Genomic DNA, 21,662 nt, shown 5'->3' with positions numbered 1-21,662 from the left:
TTTGCAGTCCCTGCTGGCGTTGGCACAAAGCGCAAGAGTCAATCGATCCTTCATTGGCTTATGTCCAGGCATTTTCTTCTCTTCGGCGGTAATGTACGTTCGACTAGGCATCTTTTTCCAAAACAGACCGGTTTCATCACAGTTGAACACCTGCTGCTCTACGTAGCCTTCCTCTGCCACGATGCTTTCGAACTTTTTAACAAAGTCTTTAGCAGCCTTGGTGTCCGAACTTGAAGCTTCTCCATGCCAAACAACTGAATGAATCCCGGTCCGTTTCCTAAATTACTCGAACCAACCTCGAGATGCCTTGAATTCCTCCGTCGTAGGATCGGCTGAACTCTCCCCCGCGTCACCCCCAGAGCCCTCCGCCTTCAAGTCACTGTAGATAGCGCTGGCCTTCTCACAAATGATCGTTTCAGTGATCGTATTGCCAACAATCTCCTTGTCCTTGATCCATATTAACAAAAGGCGTTCCATCTCTTCAAGGGTAGGGCTATGACATTTGGAAATAATCGTGATCCCCGTCGAAGGTTTCACTGCTTTAATGGCTGCGTTCTGTTTCATGATCGTCGATATCGTAGACATATTCCGGCCATATTGTTTAGCCAGATCGCTAACATGTACACCTCGCTCATGCTTTTCTATTATTTCTTGCTTTACTTCTAATGAAAGCATTGATTTCTTCCTTTTCTCACCACTACTACTACTTCCTGAACCGAAACTAAGCTTTTTAGGACCCATGATTACAAAACACAGAAAACAACACATGAAAAAGGAAGATAAAAAACACTGTTAATAACTGAGCAAATAGAAAACTACCATACGATGAGCACGAGATGAGAGGAATGATCAAGGTGACGCTCGATTGGCGTCCCTCCGATGTGCTGCCGTCTAGCGGCGTCAACAACAAACCACGGTTGACACTTTCGAGAAAATTCCACGCGTACGCATATTGTTTACTTCGCATGTTGGAGCAACACTTCGGGTGTTGAGAGAGAAATTTGGTCAAATTTTACTTCGGATGTTGGAAAATTCGTATGTTAGGACATTCGTATGTAGAGGTTCCACTGTAATTTATATTTTTTTCTAGCTATAAAAACATTACCCTTTAAATAGAATGAAATCGTCAGTGTATGCTGGAATGGTTATTGAATTTTTAAAAAGGTTGGTGTGGTATTTGGTGGGAGAGCCACCTACCTGAAAAACTGTATCATCTCTTTTGAACTTTGGCTCAAGGCTGAGCGGTATGGTTAAATTGGAAATGTAGCTTACAGAACCTAGGTTTGTATATTTAGCAAAAAATAGAAATCGACCTTTAGATAGGATGAATCGTCCTTAGGTGAGAGGCAGTTCAAAGTATCAGATATGAAGGTTCTTCTGTTACATAGATATGTCATCCTTCCTAGTTACATACAGGAATGAGGAGGGGACTCCAACAACCTCCTAACAGCTAATAATAAATGTAAAAGCTCTTAGGGCCTCAGGCAGTAATGGATTAAAAGTAGGCTAGTACTTGGTTGTTATACTAATCTCTCTATAAGGAAGATTCTTCTCAGAATTGTCTAAACAGACATCATGACCTCAGGTGCCTCTGTCCTAAAAAGATTCACAAAACTAGAAGGAACACTGACAGGGCAGTTCCTTTCAATCTTGCTAGTAGTAAAAAAAGGCTGTGACTTATATCAGGGATGTAAAAGCCTGCGACATATCCGCATCTCAAAGTCAACTGTCTATAAGAGATATAGGCTCAAGCAGGAACTTGGTCTTTATAACGTTTATTACTAGGAAGGAACAAAACCTTAACCCTCTGTGAATGACATAACAAGTGTGTCTGCACAACTTCTTCCTCTTTCTGCAGCAGAGAAGAGAAGATGGTCTTGAGGGATATACTCTATGATCTCCTCCTCATGTAGCAGATGCTCAAGCCTTGAAGAAGAGGACCAACAGACCCAAAAAACAAGTGCTAGGATAGGGTAGATAAGACTGTTCAAATTTTCCTTCAAGTAGGGACCATTCTTCAAAGGAAGATGGACCAAAACTCTACTGAGGAGCTTCTTTGGCAGATTGAGGAGGATGTCTGTATTCTGCTGAAAAATAGCTCAGACAGGCTACAAGTTTTTTACAACCCCTATGGTGAGTTACTTCCATCAGGACCTACCTGAGAACTAGCAGATGGGGAGAATACTAAAGTTGGGACCACAGCAGTCTTCCATGAAAGAGACAATGAAGGTGGATAAAACTTTCCACTGATAAACACTCCGGAAGATGGAAAGCAGCTTCTAAAGGGCAAGAGAATTCTTCCTATGTCACAAAAGAAATGAATATCGGGGCATTGTATACGGACTCATCTGATCGAACCATAAAGTAACAAAGTCAGCAGATGAGATCTGGCACTATTTCCCGAAGGAGTAAAGTGCTCCTTGGCAACTATCACTAATTTGTTTCACTTCTGATAGGAAATTTCCAAGGATGAGAAAGAAGAGGAATTTCCAAGGAAGAGAAAGATGCGAAAGGACCAGCTGGAAAAGAAGGCATAACAAACTCACTTCTCTATATCTCTTCTTTGGTACCAAGAATGGCTTACAGGCACCAAGTGACCAGGAACAGATGCGTTATCACTCTGAGTTGGCTGATACAAGTACAAAGAAATTCCTAATCAAACCGTATAACCAAGTATTCATCCTTTTCTTGGGAGAGTGATCAGATTTTTCTGATCGCAAAAGTTCAAGGGGTCATCTAAATTTGTTCCAGAAAGACTTCAAAGAGGTATTTCATTACATCCAAGCTCAACATTATGGACAAAATGAGATGCTCTGGAATAACAGAAGGCCTCCATGCACTACAAGTCCTCCAAGTCACTAAGAGCATGATATGTTCCTCTTTGGAGGTTGTGTTGTAAAAAAAATATATAACTAGAGAAAATACAATTTATTTCAATTCTTTCAACTGAATTTTTATATAATGTTTTTTTGTTATATTTTCTATTTGTTGAGCTCTTTGTCCATATCCGTTATAGTGTAATTATCCCTTTCTTTGTTTTTACAGAGTAACAGCATTCTGCACCCAGCAGGGATCTGGTTTTACATTTAGAAAGACTGAAAATTCTGCCAAAGCAGGGCACTGTAGAGGAATTTGAAAGGGCCAAGTTTGACTCGCTGATAGCGTTGACTATTTCATTAAAACATTGTTTTAGAATTATTGGTAGTGTTTACTGTATATTGAATAGAGATTTATGTGAGGGCAAACAATAGCAGAGAAAGCAGAAAGTGAGTTGTCTGTGTCGGGTACAACTTTCATTCGTGTCCACAATTACTACATGACAGTGAAACTTGAACTCCATGACTCTGCTCCTGAAGAGAAACCCCGTGATAAAAAGCCAATCAAGTGTCAAAACCCCCTTGGAAATTGGCCTTACTTGCACTTTTAACACAGGTGACGGTGTGTAGATCATGAGGACATTGTGTAAAGATTTCAAGGTTGTGATTAGACGATATGAGTTAATTTTTCGTGCGACATCTACGTCACAAACTTAATTGCCTTGTTAAACCTGACTTAAGTACTATATTTTATGAACACATCTGCTCCTGTGTACCTACTAGTTGTGTGCTCAGTCTTATCCATGACCGACCTTTCCCCGTCATAGTATAATTGTCTCTTTTCATATAGTGACACAATTGTCCCAGTAAAAGGGTCACATATTCCTCCCCAGAAACAAGGGACCCTAAAGTGGTAGACAAAAATGTTTTCACTGGAGGCAAACTAAAATTGATGTCAATGTCCGAAATTGCAGTCGGTGTATGCAGATCATGGTCTATAATGTTGCAGGGTTCTCCTTTAGCTGGTAGCTTTCTTGTGTCTACCTTTACCGAAGAGGCTCTGTCGTGATGTTAACTTTTACGGTATAGGTTTTGAACCCGGAACTCGATGGGATGGTAATTTAAAGGACTTTTGTATTTCAAATGTTTTCTTAAATCTGTGGCTTACTGAATAACCTGTTCCTGATGACTATTAAAATGAGAGTGTCCAATATGAGAAGTTTTTTTTTTTTTTCTTGTCTAATAATTTTTTAGTCTAGTTATTGTGAGGGACTTAAGCGTAGAGGGATAATAGATTTTTCCTTACAATATAAATTTTGCCAGTGAAATTGTAGATTTATATTTTTGTTATTGTCAACCTAGTTATTTGTTTCATTTTTTTCAAATCAAATTTCTTTTTTTATAATTTTTTTTTAATACACTTCCTCCCAGAGGGTGTTTTACATTCCAGCCTACAATAGTAACTTTATAATTGCTTTTAATTTCCTCTACTAATGTTTCTTGAAATAAAGAAACATCCTACCTAGAAAACATGCTGCTCCACTTTATCTAAAACACAGTACATAGCACAGCTGAGAGAGGGACGGTAAATCGAATAAAGATATTAGGAAGTTCTAGGATCTAGCTGGGTCCCCTTGCCCAGTATAAAATCAAGGGGTGGTGCCCACTGTCCAGTTCTTCTTGACTCTTTACCTTTCGCCCAGGTCTCTGGGAAGTCAACTGTGTTTTCTTTTTTTTTTGTGTGTAGTGAAAAGTTGGATTGTTGTCAGCATTCGGACACTAAGCAGTCTGCGTCCAATGTCTGGCCGCAGTCCGTAAACCACTACAGCATTTGGAACTAAGTTTTTACTGAATGCGTTCCACCAAGGGAATAAAGGATTTTTACTCTGTCCCTGCAACAACTTGAAAAGAGCTGACAGTAGCCAGGATCATTCCTCTTCTGTAGCATGTCTATCATTCTTCTTCTGTAGCATGTCTAGAGCTGAAACCTGGAAGGCAGATTTAGACTTTTTTGGATAGGGGATGGGGATATATAGGACACTTTCAAGGAACTTCTGTCGGTAGAAGGCAACAAATGTGTTACACCCCACTCTTCTTCCTCCTTGACTGTGGACTGAGGCTGGAAATAGGTAAGGAAGCATAGATGCCTCAGCCTCTTCTAGAGAAATAAGTTGTAAGAGGTCCTTGCAGAAAATTGGAAAAGGCCAAGACCTTTTCCAACTGACTCGGTTAGGAGTCATGGTCCAACATCAAACCAGTTGGACAAATGCAGACTTTGAGCCAGCTATTCAGCATGTTTCCTATTCAGATTGGCTACCAAGTAGAGTTAACATTCCGAGCCTGTATCCAAAGAGAAAGGTAAAGGATCCTTTATCTGCTGGACTGAGAGTATTTCAGATTTTAACATACAAATCCACAGAGGTAGCAGACAACAAGCCTATCAGTCAGATTTGAAATCGTGTTGATAGTCTAAAAGCCTCACAAATTGTTGGAACATACATGGCACTTCGATGACTAAGTTAGCACAATACGTTTAGACTCAGAGGATTGTTCCTTCTACCCGAATTACATAACCAAAAATCAAAGAACAATTTGGGAACGTAGAAACGGAAGGAAGCAATGGATCAGATGTGAGTGGTTCCATTTCATGTTTGGAGCTATCTCTGGCATTATTGAACTACCCAGAAAGAGATGTAAAGTGTGCATCCCTACTCGGCAACAGATCAGGCTTGGTGCTCAAAAGAAGGGCCTGACACTTGGCAATGGAATTTCCTTCTCTTTAGGATACTGTACAATTCCATAGGCTAAGAATAAAGCTGGGAATATGATAAAACAGAGGGAGCCATACAGGCGAGTGTGGAAATGGTTGGCGAGCGGGTGTGGTACGTGAATACCATCAGTAGGTGATGATGAATTTGAACCTTGATTTTGTTGGTGTGTACGAGACAGAACAAATCAGAACTTGTAAGAGCACCTTGTGGTTCATGATAACCAGATGATCCCTTTCCCAGTTGTGGTGCGAGAAGGAACCCCTAGACTTGTGGACAGGCGATAGTGTTCCCTACTACATAAGCACGAAGGAACATTTCTCCTAACCCTATAGTCCTGGAGCCAAGGGGTGTTTGCATCCATTTTATGTCCACAAAATTACCCACCTGATTTTGATAGTGGACCACCTTGGACACATTTTTAGCGAGGGTGTTTGTTCTGAAACCCGGCAGTAATGAAGATATTCACTAGTTTGTTAGAAATGCTCTGATGCAAAATCGATCCAAAAGTTAGGGGTACGGGAAATTAAAATTAACACAACATTGCACACAATTAACCTATGGTTTTGTGTTGGTGCTTAAATTGAAGCTAGTTTAGTTACCTACAACATGAAAACAAGTTCAAGGTCATCAGATGAAAGTCAAGGTCACCAGAGGTCAAAGTGTGACGTAATTTTACTTATGCTTGAAATTAAGACTTTCTTTCATTTGAAGGCCAACAAAAAAACTCATGATGATAAAACTGTTTATTTGAATGCACATCTGAATACCATACAATATTAGGTAATTTTAGAAAAAGAATTGAAGTCTCTAACACAAATAGTAGTCCTTTGAGGTTGCGTTGAAAATAGCGAAAATCGGCAACTTTTGCCAATTACATACATGCAAAAGACAGACATACGGCAATGCACAGGAACATCATTTAACTTAACAGATATGATAAGAAGGGTACAAAAATCATTTTCCATCAACCTTTACACCAACATTTTAGAAGAATATCAGTTGCATGCATGAAACCTATTTACTAGTGAAACGATTCTAAGATACCGGATTTCTACTGCCTGTGTTGTTTGACTGGCAGCTGCAGTAGGGGCAACATGTAATTTGATTTTGTCTGCAAGGACAGCGCTGGGTAGCACAGGCAGAACATTTACATGGGAGTGGAAAATCATTTGGAAGCAATAACTGCATTCTCTCGGGCAGCAGAGCACAGTAATCCTGATAGAAGCCAAACTCGCACGGGTTTAGTTCTGCATTGTCAAGACAGTGTAACTGCAAGTATGTCCCATAGAATGCTCGAAGTATGTGTCCTTTAACTGAGCGACTAGTTGGAGGAAGGTCTAATATGGTCTTCTTGCTGTGATGGTAGAGATGATGCCTCAGCTGGTCCATTGATTTACATGGTGTTCCAGATTTGAAGACGTTCACAAGATACTCTTCAACTGCCGCAAAGTCAATATTGGTTGGATCCTTCCCAAATTCACAGAGGTATTGAGCAGGCTTTGCTTTCAAACCAGAAGATTTAGTTCCAAATTTGCTTGATGAATCACAACCAGTAAGGTGATGGAGTGGTAGTATGACTTTGCGGATCTCAGGGTCCATCTTCTCTGCCAAGGTATGCAGTGGTATGTGTCTGGTTGCATTTCCCACACCTGCTCTTATCCACAGTTCCTTGAGGCCATAACCTCTCAAGAGATTCCAGTAATGAAGTCCAAGTACCAGGACATCTGTGTCATTTGACAATAAGATGATTCTTGAAGCTCCACCCTTGACAGCATGCAGGGCATGTGGGATCATTCTCACGTCGGCCTCTTCAATTCTGTGATTTAGTTCAGGCAGTTGGATGCTGATATCATTAAAAACACCTCTGCATGGTTTGGTTTCACTAAGTCCAAATGCACTCACCACTATGTCTGCTGTTTGCATTGGGTTCTCCAAAATGTGCTCCCGAATTAACCCTGGAGCTTTGCTTTGTTCATAGATGAAGCCCAGAATGATTCCATGGTGACTGGTAATGGTGTTCCAGGTGACATATCATTCAGGTCAATTGGACTATTTTTACATCTCCTTGCTCGTTCACTGTCTTTAACTGAGCCCTCAATATATGTGTCAAACACAAAGTCGATACGATTTGCATTGTTGCAAAGGCCATGCACATAACCCAGAAAATTTGTGCAGAGATCACCAAAGGTATTGATATTAACCGTTCGCATTCGACGCAAGTAACCCATGACATCCACAATTGCAGCAGTATTCGCAGGTGTCCATGCTGGTGGCTGCAGGTAGTCCTTTGCATCAAGCAACTTCTCCAATTCATGGCAGAGGTCACTTTTGTTTGGTTTGACCATTAGCCCTTCTGAGTCGAAGAGATAGATACCAGTCATTTTAATATAATAGGAAGAACCCGACATATAGACGAACTAACCACCCTTGAATCAATAATGATTAAGCTAACTGTACCTTCTCTTAACCACCAGTCGTCTTCCACCCAATTGTTTATTGCCTATTAGCTGTTGTTTTATTTACACTCCCTTCCATAACAATTTTTCATGTCAGTTCTCCTTACGCTACCGCTGTGGGTAGGTGTCTTGTTCGTTCTATTATTATTATTATTATTATTATTATATATTTTTCTATTATTATTATTATCATAATTATTATTGAATTAATTTGTTTCTCTGTATTCGCTCCAAGCCCTTTCACTGTTATTCTGTGTTTCTGTTTTTACTCTGTTTTTATTCTTAATTTATTAAAAAGCTTTTTAATTTTGGTGTTGGTAAACGTTGTGTGTATCTTTTTACTTATACGCAATTGATTTGTAATCGTTTCAGCCTGGAAAATGTATCAAGCTGATACGAAACGTCGGCGCAAATAAATGGATGAAAAAACAGAATGCGTCTCCCTACTCCAATATATATATATATATATATATATATATATATATATATATATATATATATATATATATATATATATATATATATATGTATATATATATATATGTATATATATATATATGTATATACAGTAGAACCTCGGTTTACGAATTTAATTCGTTCCTAATGCGAACTCGTAAACAGAAAAATTCGTATCGCGAAACGAATTTCCCCATAAGAATGTTATAAAATCGATTATAAAATAATTAGTTCAACCCATCTACAAAAACCAATTTTCACAAATTTTTCCTTACACATACAGTACTCTACACAAAATCATTAAAATATTGCAGTCATTTAATGATGAAAATATGGATATGCATGCACAGTAAACCTGAACTTTACCTAGAGGAGTGTCACTGCTGGCTTGATGGAAACGAGAGGAGGGGATGGAGGAGGAGGGGTTACTGCTTGGAGGGAGAATCTCCCTCCATGAGAACTTCAGGAACATTGACTGGAGTTCTCTCGCGAGAATGGCGTTCACTATCACTGGTTTTGCGTTTGCGAGACTCTTGGTCGTCGTCTTTCACAGTTCTTTTCTCCCCCTTCACAAGATATTTTTCAATAGACACCTGCTTTTGTCTGTTCTTTAAAATTTTATAGAAGTGACCCACCCCATTATCGACTAATAAATTTATTGCACGGTCTGTTTCAGCCTTATTCGGGACATTTTCCTCAAGAAAACTTTTCACGTCTTTCCACTTATTTAAAAAATCTTTTACCTCACTCGAAGACAGTGATTTTGCAGTGCCTCCCTCCTCCTCAGATGAGATTTCCTCTATTACCTCTCTTTGCTGCTGCTTGTGCAGGTCCTTCAGCTCCTCGGTGGTCAGCTGCTCCTTATGCTCCTGCAGGAGGTCGTCGATGTCATCCGTGTCCACCTCCAGAGCCATTGCCTTGCCCAAGGACACAATATCCTCGTCAACTGCTTCCTCCTGGTTGGGTTTGAACCCCTCGAAATCCCGTTCTGCAACGGGGTCGGGCCACAGTTTCTTCCAGGCGGAATTGAGGGTTCTCCTGGTGACTCCTTGCCATGCTTTATCAATTAAAGTCAGGCAGTTGTAGATGGAGTAGTGATCCTTCCAAAACTCTCTGAGGGTAAGGTTGGTGCCCTCTGTTACTTCAAAGCAGCGCTGGAACATAGCTTTGGTATAAAGTTTTTAAAATTTGAGATCACTTGCTGATCCATGGGCTGGAGTATTGGAGTGGTGTTGGGGGGTAGGAACTTCACCTTAATGAACTTGTATTCCTCCGCTATGTCCTCTTCAATGGCTGGAGGATGGGCAGGAGCATTGTTCATTAACAGCAAGGCTTTGAGTGGGAGGTCCTTCTCCAGGAGGTATCTCTTGACTTCGGGACCAAAAACCTCGTTCATCCACTAAACGAAGAAGATCCTTGTCACCCAAGCCTTCGTATTAGAACGCCACATGACGTGCAACTTTTTCTTCTGCACATTGTTCTTCTTGAAGGCTCGTGGATTCTCCTAGTGATACACCAGGAGAGGTTTAATTTTGCAATCCCCACTGGCGTTGGAAATGAACAGCAGGGTTAGACGGTCTTTCATGGGCTTATGGCCAGGAAGGGCCTTTTCTTCTGCCGTGATATAGGTCCTCCTGGGTATTTTCTTCCAAAAGAGGCCTGTCTCATCGCAATTAAACACCTGTTGGGAAACGTAGTCCTCGGAGTCCACGAGCCTTTTGAACTCTTTCACAAAAGACTCTGCTGCCTTTGTATCGGCGCTGGCCCCCTCGCCATGCCGAACAACACTATGGATACCCGTTCTCTTCTTGAATTTTTCAAACCAACCACGGCTTGCCTTAAAACTTTGTTTTTCTGCTGATGTGCCTGGCTCACTTCTCACCAAGTCCTCGTAAATGGTTCTTGCCTTCTCGCAAATCATGTTCTCATTTACTGAATCTCCTGCGAGCTGCTTCTCATTTAACCACACCATTAATAAACTTTCTACGTCATCAAGAATAGGTGGCCGTTGTTTTGACAACGACGATACACCTTTAGCTACTTTAGCGGCCTTTATTTCTTCTTTTTTCTTTAATATTGTGCATATCGTCGACTGCGAGCGATTGAAAAAACTAGCAATGTCTTTCACAAGCATGCCTTGGTCATGCTTCTCGATGATCTCCTTCTTCATCTCGATCGTTATCATCAGCTGCTTCTTACTGCTTTCCTTCTTCGACATCTTAGGAGCCATTGTCTATCACAATAATACACAGTACAGTACTGTAATCACAAATGAGTGAAAATAAAACAAATCACAAACCACGTGTAAAAATCACAAAGAAATCGTCCACGAATTCACTAAGTATGTATGCTATCGAGACGGCGGATACTGAGATAATGGTAGGTAGTAGGTTGGCCAGGGCACCATCCGCCCGTTGAGAAACTACCGCTAGAGAGTTATGGGGTCCTTTGACTGGCCAGACAGTACTACATAGGACCCTTCTCTCTGGTTACGGTTCTTTCCCTTTGCCTACACAGACACCGAATAGTCTGGCCTATTCTTTACAGATTCTCTTATGTCCTCTTACACTTGACAACACTGAGATTGCCAAACAATTCTTCTTCACTCAAGGGGTTAACTACTGCACTCTAACTGTTCAGTGGCTACTTTCCTCTTGGTAAGGGTAGAAGAGACTCTTCAGCTATGGTAAGCAGCTCTTCTAGGAGAAGGACACTCCAAAATCAAACCATTGTTCTCTAGTCTTGGGTAGTGCCATAGCCTCTGTACCATGGTCTTCCACTGTCTTGGGTTAGAGTTCTCTTGCTTGAGGGTACACTCGGGCACACTGTTTTATCTAGTTTCTCTCCTCTTGTTTTGTTAAAGTTTTCTTAGTTTATGTAGGAAATATTTATTTTAATGTTACTATTCTTAAAAGATTTTATTTTTCCTTATTTCCTTTCCTCACTGGGCTATTTTCCCTGTTGGGGCCCCTGGGCTTATAGCATCCTGCTTTTCCAACTAGGGTTGTAGCTTAGCATTTAATAATAATAATAATAAGAGTGAAGGGGGTAATAAAGGGGTTTAGGGGGTGGTAGGTATGCGTGGGAGGAGTCACGTGACTCCATTGTGAGATGCTGTCGTTAAGTTATTTCCATGAAAAATGCGATCGGGAAGCGCGGCGTTAACACTTTTCCACAAAAAACGGCGCGTGGGAGGGAAATTTAAATTCGTTAACCGAGACGAATTTTTCAGAGAAAGTCCCTTCGTAAACCGAGGTTCTACTGTATATATATATATATATATATATATATATATATATGTACATGTACATGTATATATATATATATATATATATATATATGTATGTATGTATGTATGTATGTATGTATGTATATATATATATATATATATATATATATATATATATATATATATATATATATATATATATATATATATATATATATATATATATATATATATATATACAGTAGATTTACACATGCATTTACATACCAAACATATACAGTGGAACCTCTACATACGAACGTATCTACATCCAAATTTTCCAACATCCGAAGTAAAATTCGAGCAATTTTTCGACTCTACACCCGAATTTTATTTCGACACATGAAATAAGCAATTTTCGTCGTACCGGCTGTATCCGAATTTTTCGACACGCGAAGTACAATTCGAACACGTTCCTACTCTACACCAGAATTTTTTTTCGACACCCGAAGTAAACAATACCCGTACGCGTAGGTGGTACTCATAGCGCCGGATGTATTTTTTATTTCCGCCGATAGAAGGCAGCACTTCGACCTCGGAGGGACCCTCAATTAGCGTGGCTTGGGTCATTCCTCTGTTCTCGTCGGCTTCGTGTGGTTGTGCGCTGTGCGTTCTGCTATTAACTGTTTTAATCGTGATTTTTTACGTGCATCCTTTTACAGTAATTTACATAAAGCATGGATCCTAAAAGGCTTAGTTTTGCAAGTAGTAGTGGTAGTGGTGAGAAAAGGAAGAAATGCTTCCTTTAGACGTAAAGCAAGAAATTATTAAAAAACATGAGCGTGGCATCCGCGTGAGTGAACTTGCAAAAGAATATGGCCGTAATATGTCGACGATCTCGACAATCTTGAAACAGAAAAAAGCTATTAAAGCAGTGAAACCTTCTAAGGGGATCACCATCATTTCAAAATGTCGTAGCCCTATCATAGATTGAGATGGAACGACATCTGCTAATCTGGATCAAGGACAGAGAGATTGTTGGCGACACCATCACCGAAACTGTCATCTGCGAGAAGGCGCACGCCATCTTCACGGACTTGAAGGAGGAGAGCTCTGGGGGTGATGCTGGGGAGAGTTCAACCGAACCTTCCTGAGACGATTTCAAGGCATCTCGTGGCTGGTTTGAGAAATTTAAGAAACGGTCCGGGATTCATTCAGTTGTTCGCCATGGAGAGGCTGCTAGTGCGGACACAAAGGCTGCAGCTGACTTTGTGAAGAGCTTTGAAAGGATCGTGCAGGAAGAAGGCTACGTAGAGCAGCAGGTGTTTAATTGCGATGAAACCGGGCTGTTTTGGAAGAAGATGCCCAGTCAAACCTACATCACCACCGAAGAGAAGAAATTGCCTGGGCATAAGCCAATGAAGGATCGGTTGACTCTTGCCCTATGTGCCAACGCTAGCGGGGACTTTAAAGTCAAGCCCTTACTGGTTTACCATTCAGAGAACCCTAGGGCCTTTAAGGCACACAATGTGGATAAGGACCAGCTTCATGTTTTCTGGCGATCCAACTCGAAGGCCTGGGTCACTAGGCAGTTTTTTGTCCAATGGGTTAACCAAGTTTTCGGTCCTTCTGTGAAGAAGTATCTTCATGAGCAGAAATTGCCTTTAAAGTGCCTGCTATGCCTTGAAAATGCACCTGCTCAACCCCCCGGACTTGAAGATGATATCTTCGATGAATTCAAGTTCATAAAGGTGCTGTATCTTCCACCGAATACCACCTCTATCCTCCAGCCCATGGACCAGCAAGTCATCTCGAATTTCAAGAAGCTCTACACCAAGCACCTATTCAAGCAGTGCTTTAATGTCACGCAAAGCACAAACTTAACTTTGCATGAATTTTGGAAAAGCCACTTCAACATCGTGCACTGCTTGAAGATCATAGATCAGGCTTGGGTGGGATTAACTCGACGAACCCTCAATTCTGCCTGGAATAAGCTGTGGCCTGATACAGTTTCTCCCCGAGATTTCGAAGGTTTTGACCCCAAACCTGATCCCGTGGTGGGTGCAGCGGAAGACGTAGAGGAAATCGTCTCCCTTGGCAAGTCCATGGGTCTGGAGGTCGACGCAGATGACATCACAGAACTCGTCGCCGAACATCATGACGAACTTACCACAGAGGAGCTCAAGGAATTCCATGCTATGTCTGAGCACATGAGTGATGACGAGGAAGGGATCGAGGAGGTAGAACATGTGTTAGGTTCGGCGCAAATAAAAGAGGTGTTAGGAAAATATCAAGAGGTGGTCGACTTCATCGACAAATACCATCCAAAAAAATTGCAGGTTTGTCGTGTAGTTGCGCAGTTCGATGATGTTTGCCTAACTCATTTTCGAAACATTCTGTAAAGCCGTACCAAGCAACTTTCTATCGATAGCTTCTTTAAAAAACTACAAAGCGAACTTGTGATGAAGAGGATGGAAGTGGTTCAAAGAAAACGGCACAGAGTGAAGAGAAAAAAATTCAATCAATTTTAAGTGGAGAGAGTGAAAGTGATTAAAATTAATCATCAAAAAGAAAAAAGAAAATGTAAAAAAATATAAAATATGAAAATAAAAAAAATAAATAAGCTAATTTAGGTTAAAGTTCACTTAGTGTAAGTTAGAATAAGTTACGGTAGTGTAAGTTAGAATAAGTTACGGTAGTGTAAGTTAGAATAAGTTACGGTAGTGTACGTTTATCGTAGACAACCTCTCTACCTCCTCGCCGCCCGTCCGTCTCCTCTCTGCGTAGCAAGACCAACAACACCTGCGTTGGACTTTCTAAGGTAAAGTGACGCTAAAAACCCGTTTCTTATTTATCATTTTTTGATAATTATTCTTTTTTACATGTCTATTATCTAATTTAGTGTGCATATTGTCATGTGTAATTATGTGTAGTAATTTATTAAAGAGTTATCATAGGTTTTTGGGCTCAACTGCAGATTAATCCTATTTCAATGTATTCTTATGGGAAAATTCGTTTCGACATCCGAACATTTTCTACATCCGAAGTCGGCTGTGGAACGGATTAAATTCGTTTGTAGAGGTACCACTGTATATGCAAACACAGTTGCGCATAAGTATATACATGCACATGTATGTGCACTTATACATGCATACGGACGGACACACGCACACACGCGCGAGCACACACACACATACACTTATACTAGTTGATAAATAGTTATATTTGATAATTGGCTGATTTCTGGTGCGTTTAAGCGTGACGGAAAAGTCGGAAAGCTTATATTGACGCTCTGGTGACAGGTCGTGCGGAAGAGGTTAATATAGTGCCTGGCAAAACAATGTTCCAATGCTAGACGCTAGCGGTCAATACGATCTGAATTAAGACGTTCGCGATCTTGACACTCGATGTCAAATCCAACTGCTGGACTTTTGACGCCATGCAACTGTTTGACTCTAGGTGTCGGCTCTAACTGCTAGACACTCGACGTCAAGTCCAACTGCTGGAAGCTTGACTCCATGGAACTGCACGACACTCGGCGTCACGTCAAACTGCCTAACATTCGACGTCAAGTCCAACTGTTTGAAGCCAGAAACCATGCAACTGCTTGACGTTCAGCGTCACGTGACTCTCAGAACAATGCCGTTCACGATTCAGACGGTCGCGATTAAATACACTCGCGATTCCTCAAGTCACAGTTAAAACCACACAACGTTCGATGTTACGTCTTGTAACTGCTTGATGTACAGCGTCACGTGACTCTTGGAAAAATGCCGATCACGATTTAGACGCTTGCGCTAGAATGTTCGATCATCAAACAAGAAAGACAAAGAAGTTGCACTAAGTTACAAACATCGTGTCAAACTCTTACAGCAGCGTTAGTAACTAGCTGGCCAAAGCTCTGGGAATCGTCAACAGGAACGCTCGAGGGGACTTCTGCTCAGGTCTTACAAGACGGTCAGCACCAAACTAACACCTCTCGCTTCATTTCGCCGATCGACATTCCTTCTTCCAAGGGATGGGGAGCTTGGAAGAGGTCTATGGCTAGGATAACAACAGGTCTGAGCAGAAGCACCCTCCACTGTATTGCATAAATTCACTGCACTAATTTAGCACTAAACAACTTGCACTTTTAAACTCTTTCACATAAGATCAAAAGTAGACATGCTCGTTGTGAGAGATCTTACTATTCTGTCAAGGCCTTGAATGAGAAAGCAATAATCATTCTCTGAATCCTATATAATATATCTATATAAAAATATTTTATATATATATATATATATCTATATATATATATATATATATATATATATATATATATATATATATATATATATATATATATATATATATCTATATATATATATATATATATATATATATATATATATATATATATATATATATATATATATATATATATATATATATATATATATATATATATATATATATATATATATATATATATATATATATATATATATATATATATATATATATATATATATATATATATATATATATATATATATATATATATCTATATATATATATATATATATATATATATATATATATATATATATATATATATATAAACAATCATTATTACTTAAGGGTTTCCAATAAAAAATGATTTGTCACATTTAACAATTGGAACATCTATATATATTATATGACAAAAATTAGTATTCTCAAAATCGACCAAGTAAACAACAATACAAAGAATCATGAGACAATATCGTCTGACATGAATACTATAAAGTATAAAAATAACTGTACGCTAATTTTCTTTAATCTCTTCAAAAAGATTACGTAGAAAAAATACTAAAAGGACAAATATTTATGTAAAATAACATATTCATTTTTATCTTATAAAACTTAAACACTTTGGTTTTAAAGAAGAATTAACTTTTCATAAATAACGATACAAAGAAAATTGTAATACTGTATCAATGACCGAGAATTGCGTAGCGTAAATTAAACTGAATGCTAGTTTAGTTAATCTTTGAAAACAGATCGAAGATTATCTAAAGAAAGTGTACTAAAAGGACAAAAATTTTCTAAAAATAACATAATCCTTTCATCTTATAAAAAACCTAAACACTTTGTAAGATAGTATTCGTTATCATTCTTTTTAGAAAAAGAAAGAAATTGCAAGTCATACTATAGCTTACGTCATATGACTGTGACATCATAGAGTAGGTACCGTGTTTACCTACCGCCATCATGTTTTTTGCTAGTCAATAGTAGGTTGAAAAAACTTCCAATCCTACCTTTAAAGCTATAAACATAGCGATCAAAAACCAAACAAAAACCCAAATAAGCGGATGCCTATAGCAAATTCAGGAGTACATCACCAAGATAACTGCCAAAATTCAGGTTAATAACGAGTGAATATCCAACGATGTTATCTGCATAACGGCAGAGAAAATCTGAGGATACAGGGAGTGGTTCTACATACCGTCGCTTGAGGGCTCACTGGTGGTACACCTGGCAACTCAATTTGCGATTGCCGCGAGCTTTGAATTTTCTGCCGTAACGTCAGGGACTTAAGCTATATATATATCCACCGGGCAAGTCAAATGATTAAAATTAATAGTTATGATCACTTCATTACTTAACTCCTTCGCTACTATGATGTCGGTATACGTCAAAATATGCCTGGTAATACACACTGTGACGTAGGGATACGTCATCATTATTATTATCGTCATTATTACCTCTGCCAACGAAGTTAGAAGCAGGATTTGTTTTACTATTACTATTATTATCATAATTTTTAAAAACTATGAAAGAGTATAGCACATGGTTGTATATCACACAAGCTCACACACGTGAGGAATTTTCACTAAAAAAATCTCCTCTCCCTAATATCAGGCCCTCCTCCTCCTGTCTTCAGCCAATCAACAAAGTTTTTGGGATTCTAGCCTTTATTTCTTAATATGTAAGAGCTATTTTAGTCCTTTTATGTTACCATGAAATAATCACACCACTCTCCCTAGACAATGCCAACATTCCCATCTTAGGCATTACTCAAACCCCCCAACAAACAGCCCTAATTGAGAGACCTTTCTTTCTACCTCCAACAAGAATACTTTAGATTTTAGTCCTTATTCATGATTATGTAAGCTTTATTTTAGTGTATTCACTTCTGACCTCATCACTTATAAAAATATTTACGATTCTAGTCCTTTTTTAGGATAATGTAAAGTTTATTTCTTTGCTTTTCTATTTTGTCAGTGTTCAAATCAAAGAGAAAGTCTCCAGCCTTCGACTATAAATCCCACCAACAAAACCAAAACTTACCGGTAATGGGAATTGCTGACAGACAAAGTTTCTCTTTTTATTCTTATTCTATTCCTTTTTTCTCCATTACCATTTCTACAAAATAATATCGTCTACTTTTTATATACTTCACATTAGTATGGTTCACTGTTTTCACGAGTAAAATTTAACCTAGTGTTGTGATATATATAAATATATAAATATAAATATAAATATATATATGTATAAATATGTATATATATATATATATATATATATATATATATATATATATATATATATATATATATATATATATATATATATATATATATATATATATATATATATATATATATATATATATATATATATATATATATATATATATATATATATATATATATATATATATATATATATATATTTATATATATATATATATATACAGTAGGGTCCCGAATTATGTGTGTTCGAATTATACGATTCCCCTTTTATGCGACCTCTATTTTTCAAAAATAAATTTTCTGTATCTGCGAAACTCTTCAAAGTCTGCGAGTCAAGCACTATAAAGTGTATCAAATCTATTGTCTTTCGAAGCATATAGGTAGCCCTAAATACGGTGATTTATAATAAATTTTACAAAACAATATTAACATTACATCTTCTTAACACAATTTCATAATGAATAGCCTATTTAAGGATAAAATTCCACATCAACAATGAAATCAACTGTTAACTGTGCAAGTCCAGCTGACAAAATGTAAACCGAATTGTGATACGTTCTCGGCAGTCATTATCTTTCTCCAACCTTACGATAATTGTAATGGTAGTGTTATTGATGGTATAATAAAGCATTATTTTTGTTTAGTACAGTATATATAAAAGCCTTATTTTTCCCTCCGGGCGTTCAAGGTTTTCACGAGTAGACTGGGTTCGTTTATCGGCAGTGAATAGCCTAAACTACGGTAACGAGTCGGCAATATTTTGTCATATTTTAAACAGTACACATTTGATTTGCAAAGATTAGTTTTGTAGAGTAGACGGTAAAATAAAAATCTCTCGAGAGAGAGAGAGAGAGAGAGAGAGAGAGAAATTTGAAGGCAGAAATCCTTTCTCTCTCTCTCTCTCTCTCTCTCTCTCTCTCTCTCTCTCTCTCTCTCTCTCTCTCTCTCTCTCTCCGTAAGAAATAAAACCCTAGTTAACATATGGCAACTTGAGTTTAAGAATGATATTAACATGACAATTGTTAGTTGTGGCGATCAATTCCTCGCTTCAGGAGGTACACGAAACAAAAACACGGCACTCGATTACAACAGCTGACTCTCTCTCTCTCTCTCTCTCTCTCTCTCTCTCTCTCTCTCTCTCTCTCTCTCTCTCTCTCTCTCTCTCTCTCTCTCTCTCTCTCTCTGTCTCTCGTGTTATACAATACTTACAAATAGATGAAGAAACCAAAATCGGTTTTCTTAAAGTGTCAATTAAATACAAAACAAAAAAATTATACCGTGTATACATCCATTTCAATCATAGCTTAAAATACGGTATCCGATTTCATCAGCAAACCACTATTTTTTAGGAAACACCATTCTATTCCAGAAAATTTTTACTCTTTAAATAGTCAATTGCGCTATAATAAAACATGCACTTGGGTTTTTAAATTTCGGGTGTGTTTTAAAAATCGAGTATTGCTGACTTCTTTTTGTTTTACTTTTGGCTGTGATTAGATCAGCTGATGTCTAGCTTCCGCTCTCACGAATATGAGCGTACGAATATGTTAACAAAGAATTGTTTACACCATTTCTTAATTTATTCAAACCATCAATACAGTTAATATTACATAAGGACCAATGTGTTATAAACTATATTTATTGTTTAGTACATTTGAAACCATCTCTCTCTCTCTCTCTCTCTCTCTCTCTCTCTCTCTCTCTCTCTCTCTCTCTCTCTCTCTCTCTCTCTCTGTCACATCGAACGTAATAGCGGTAACCTAATTGTTCGATGACTTTAAAAATAGGCCAAGTACTTTCTTCTTTTACCATTTTTGCATATGGTTTTCCTAACTGAAGTTACGAAAAGTATTTTGGATATGGAAAGGACAATTATCTTTCGTAACAGTTTAGAATTATCGTAAATTATCATTCTGTCATTAGCGGCAGTTTGCTGTTGTGGATTAAACGCATAAGGAAAAAAGAGGAATTTAGGAATTTATATGGATACGGTAAGTAAAATATTTGTAATAACAATGTTTACTAAATGTTTGTAATATCATTAGTTATCACATTGATCATGTGTGTTTAATGCGTTCGTTTGTTTATTATGATCGAAGATGGAGCGTAAACAAATGAAGGTTTCCGTTTCAGGCGGCGTCATAAAGAAAAACATTATATAAATGGCATTCACTTCATTTATTTGGAAGTTCTTAGAAAAAAAATTAAGTAGAGCATTGGTAATAACAAAATCAACATATAATCAATATTGGTAAGATTGCTGTGGATGCAAAAACTAACCTATACACAGATGTGGAAATGCGTCTGTTTCTTCGTTATGATCAGAGATAAATGTAAACAAAACATTGGTTGTCGTTTTCTATTGTGCTTTTTGGCGTGTTTAGGAAACGCATGATATAAAATCGCCTTTATTTTGATAATTTTAGATTTTCAATCATACAACAAAAGCTAGTCTATAGAGTGATGGTTTTGCTATTCACCAGTTGTCTTAAACAATAGATATGACAAACATTAAAATATGTCTGTATTTTGGGTCGTGTTATAACGGGAAATATACAGTGTTTACACCCATCCTGGTTGTAATTTTAACCATTTTTCAAGTTATTAGAACTTTAAAGTATATTAAATGTTTGATTTATTTACAAGAACAATTTGATATTATAAAGAAATACAGTACAGTCCAAAGAAAGTAATGGAAAAGGGTAGTAAACACGTTTGAATAAGCAAGTTGCCGGTTGCCATGGCCAAATGTAATTATTTCTGATAGTTGTGTTTCGAAATCTGCGATTTTCCATTTATACGAGGTCATTCATCAACCAAATTCTCGCATAATTCGGGACCCTACTGTGTATATATATATATATATATATATATATATATATATATATATATATATATATATATATATATATATATATATATATATATATATATATATATATATATATATATATATATATATATGTATATATATATATATATATGTATATATTATATGTATATATATGTGTGTGTATATATATATATATATATATATATATATATATATATATATATATATATATATATATATATATATATATATATATATATATATATATATATATATATATATATATGTGTGTATATATATATATATATATACAGTCAGCGCGGATCGCTGTGTCCGGGCAGCATCCGCCATGCATTCAATTGGGTCCCCCGCTAAATATCAACACTAATACACAATAAAAATCAATAAAAATTTAATTGAACACACCAATATCCCTGCTACTTGTCTATAGGGTATCCTTTCCTCTTCCTGACCTCCAAAAGTCGTCGAGGAACACTATCGGCGAGGTTTTGGAGTATTTCGGCAGGTATTTCAGCCCACACTTTATGGAGCGCCGCCTCGAGAACTGTGACGTTTGTCGTAATTTCTTTACGAAGCCGAGCTTTTACAATCGCCCAAAGGTTCT

General features: G+C 37.7%; 1 protein-coding gene across 1 annotated transcript in view; it reads right to left on the bottom strand.

The window, feature by feature from the left end:
- LOC137622152 (ceramide transfer protein-like) overlaps nucleotides 1–21,662 on the bottom strand; it is a 261,732-nt gene that overhangs the window by 239,811 nt on the left and 259 nt on the right. The window contains exons 1-2 of the mRNA XM_068352588.1: nucleotides 21,646–21,662; nucleotides 2,547–2,629 (exon numbers count right to left, since the gene is read on the bottom strand). The exon at nucleotides 21,646–21,662 is cut by the window's right edge and continues 259 nt beyond it. Coding sequence (XP_068208689.1) covers nucleotides 2,547–2,629; nucleotides 21,646–21,662 — 100 coding nt within the window. The remainder of the gene's footprint in view (nucleotides 1–2,546; nucleotides 2,630–21,645) is intronic.

Source organism: Palaemon carinicauda, chromosome 29 (assembly GCF_036898095.1).
Source record: "Palaemon carinicauda isolate YSFRI2023 chromosome 29, ASM3689809v2, whole genome shotgun sequence".
Lineage (NCBI taxonomy): Eukaryota > Metazoa > Arthropoda > Malacostraca > Decapoda > Palaemonidae > Palaemon > Palaemon carinicauda.
This window is presented reverse-complemented; position numbering and strand designations above follow the sequence as displayed.